Genomic DNA, 3,433 nt, shown 5'->3' on the forward strand with positions numbered 1-3,433 from the left:
GAATGTTATGAACACCTTTAGATGTCATAGTGATAAAATCTTCCAGTCTCTCCAATCGCATCAAAATATGACGATGCCTAAACAAACCAACCCTACAATCTCCTTTAATTGTTTAGGAATTTGAACTCTCAATTCTTCAAGTTCAGGCCAGCCATGAGAAAACTTTCCCACCACTGCATAATCAAGTTCTTCAATGGAATTCATACGTAATACTTCATCCTCTGTCCAAGTAACCACTTTCTTTCCATCTTTTGTCACTACAGGCTTGATCTCTATGGGTTGAACATCAACTTTGGTCGTGTGCATGGACAAATCCAGCGGCTGCATGTTAACAAGATTGGCATACGTTAGGGTTTTGTCTAGGGTTTTACTCATGTTCTCTACTATAGAAGGATTTGTATTCGTGGATGAGGGATTTAATGGAGGAAATTGAGATGAAGAAGCAATATCATGACCAACCACCAGTGGTGGCTGGCCGCCGGCCACCATCATGACACTAGGGTTTACTCTCTATTAGGGTTTTGCATGGAGAGAGAAGAGAGAGCATTTATTTAATTCATTTTAATGAAATGAGATCGAACAAAGTTTGGAAGGTTTTTCACGTTGAAGCTTCTACTACGACTAAATTATTTTCCATTCTTATAGTTTATAACGAGTTGTTCACAAACAGATTTTAAACACTCTTAGAACTACTGTTCCGGGTTAGAGAGGTTGGTGGTTCTAACCCACTTAATCACCTCTTTTCTGTCGAAGATTGATGCACACATGCATTGTAAAATACGCTTTAGCTCGCTTTCTCTAAGCGGTTATTACTGTCATCAATTCTGACATTTGGAGAAGAAGATGGTAAAAATGATGGAATTAAAAGGGAATGGAGGAAGAAGGAGATGGGTGTGGAGAGAGAAGAAGATGTTCGGTACTTTGTAGCCATTCCAGCATTAGTCAGTCCATCCACTCAAAAAAAGAAGTCCATCCACTCACTCAATTCCAAGTGAGGTTCACACTGTGCCATTTCAGCGGGAGGTGTTTAGTTGGCATTTTGAATATAGTTCGAGTGTCCAGTAGGTCACCTTCTCAGTTGAGGTGTCTAGATGAAAAATCTAGCTAAGTTTGAGGGGCTATCTATGTATTTGACATAAATTGATTCAATGTATTTGGTCTGATATCGTCAAAACTTCTAATCTCTATTGACATTAAATAGGATTATTCTCACTAAAATAGGGGTGTAATGCTTTTTCAAAGTTAATTTGATGATTGCTAATTGATTTCTGCCTTTTACAGGAAGAAACTTGGGCTAGAGGTGTCAGAGACATAAAACAGAGACATATGGCTTCTTTACTGACTGCAGTCGAGAAAAATGTTGGCACGAAGTTGCAAGAGAAGGATATTGAGTTAGAGAACATAAATCGGAAGAACAGAGAACTAGTCGAACGGATGAAGCAAGTTACAGCAGAGGCACAAAATTGGTGTTACAGAGCTAAGTGTAACGAATCTTTAGTGATCACATTAAGAACGAACCTTCAGCAAGCGATGCAATCTGCTGAACAAGGAAAAGAAGGGACCGGAGACAATGAGCTAGATGATGCTGTGTCCTGCATTGACCCGAACAATTGGCTCAGCATCCCTAGCGGTTCTGGTAAGTGTACATCGACGAAAAAAGCCATTATCTGCAAGGTATGCAAATTGAAGGAGGTATCCATCTTATTGATGCCTTGTAGACACTTGTGTTTATGTAAAGATTGTGAAGGATTAGTTAATGTATGTCCTATCTGCCAGTTGATGACAACTGCTAGTGTTGAGGTGTTCTTGTCTTGAAATGTGAACAAATTAACTCTCAAGGCAGAAGAAATAATCTCATACAGCATTGTGGATTTACTTTCTCTATTTACTGTACAGAATCAATTTCTTGAAATTGGGGTTTAACTATCACGGTTCTTCTTGATTCTTAATTAGGATTTGGCCATTTATTTTCTATTCCAGTGGTTCTTTTGTGGAAATATTTGTGTTTCTTTTCAAAATTTGATTTGCATTATACAGCAGTGGATCACATTTCGCTAAATAGAAATTAATATTCATCCTCAGAAATATCAGTCATAAAAAAATATTAATCCTCAGAGATACTACCTATTAAACAGTGGCAGAAGTAGTAATAAGTTGGTGCATTTGAGGACTGTGTTTGCCCTTTGCAACCAAAGATTATATTAGTTATTGAAATGCCATGTGTTTTGTTAAAAGTTGTTCACGTCTTTAGATTGTTCATACAAGATCTTTTCAATTTCAAAACCCAACGTTAACTAGTGGACATAACCAGAAAAAATGTACGTTCAGTGCATAAAGTTACTCCTTTATTGAATTCCCAAAACTCCTAAAGCAGTTGAACAATAAGTTGGTACCTATGAATCCCTTGAAATTTGTTGAAACAATATTTAGCGTCTTTTACTATGAAATGTAGAGTGATAATTGCAGGTTTGCTTACAATTACAATATTTCATTTGGTCATATCATTTGTATTAGAGGAATTAAGCCTTAAATGTGTCTACCAAATGTGCGAAACATGTGGGCACCATAAAGAGAGCAAATAAAACAGGGTTTCTCTTTAGATTATTCAATCTTTTGAACTAGTATAATATTGAAATGAAAAAGAGATGTGAACAGAGACTAGTAATTAATCAACAAATGAAAATAAAATTATTTTGATAGGAAGTGAACCTAGAGGTTTGATTCAAGTACATTTAACTTAGGGCATGGACATGACCAATTCCAATTATGTTCTGCCCTACTTGAAAGAATTTTTAAACCTAGTTTAAAAAAGATTTGCATTTTGTTTTGATTAATTGCATATATAATTTAGGATAAAATGCTTTGCTTGAGTGGTTAGAATTAACTGTCAACGTTGCTTTACAAACATTTGTTGCCTTGAAAGATGCCATGTTTACCAAGAATTATTTCATATTTGGCATGTTCTCAAATTGTTGCCGTGAAATTTATGTATGATGAAAGTTGGAGTCAATGAGACCCACTATTCTGATGGGTAGGTTGATTAATATTTTTCTAATCTTGTCGACCTTACATCAACCAAAATAGAATATAAAGAGCTTTAAGAAATGCACTAACGTGTAAAAATATTTATACCATTTGTTCATCATTAAGATAATTACAGATAATCCTTATGATAATTATATATTAGTATTCTACAAAAAAGATAGCTAACTCGTTATAATATGTTAAACTATACTAATCGTATAGAAACTTTTATTTATATCAACATATATAACTTAAATCCCATATTAAGTTAACTACCGCAATGAATTTCAGATGTGATTGGTTTTGTTCGACTTTTGATGGCTAAGTTCGCTAGCTTAAAATCCAATATTACCCCATTATTTAAAGCCCGTTTGGATTGGCTTATAAATGGTCAAACCAGCTTATAAGC

General features: G+C 35.1%; 1 protein-coding gene across 1 annotated transcript; it reads left to right on the forward strand.

Annotated features, from left to right (window-relative positions):
* Nucleotides 1–62: 62 nt before the first annotated feature.
* On the forward strand, nt 63–1,949 carry LOC132067148 (probable BOI-related E3 ubiquitin-protein ligase 3). The gene has a single exon (XM_059460294.1). The coding sequence runs from the start codon at nt 1,327–1,329 to the stop codon at nt 1,813–1,815; it is 489 nt and encodes a 162-aa protein (XP_059316277.1). The 5' UTR covers nt 63–1,326; the 3' UTR covers nt 1,816–1,949.
* Nucleotides 1,950–3,433: the final 1,484 nt, after the last annotated feature.

Source organism: Lycium ferocissimum, chromosome 8 (genome assembly GCF_029784015.1).
Source record: "Lycium ferocissimum isolate CSIRO_LF1 chromosome 8, AGI_CSIRO_Lferr_CH_V1, whole genome shotgun sequence".
Classification (NCBI taxonomy): domain Eukaryota; kingdom Viridiplantae; phylum Streptophyta; class Magnoliopsida; order Solanales; family Solanaceae; genus Lycium; species Lycium ferocissimum.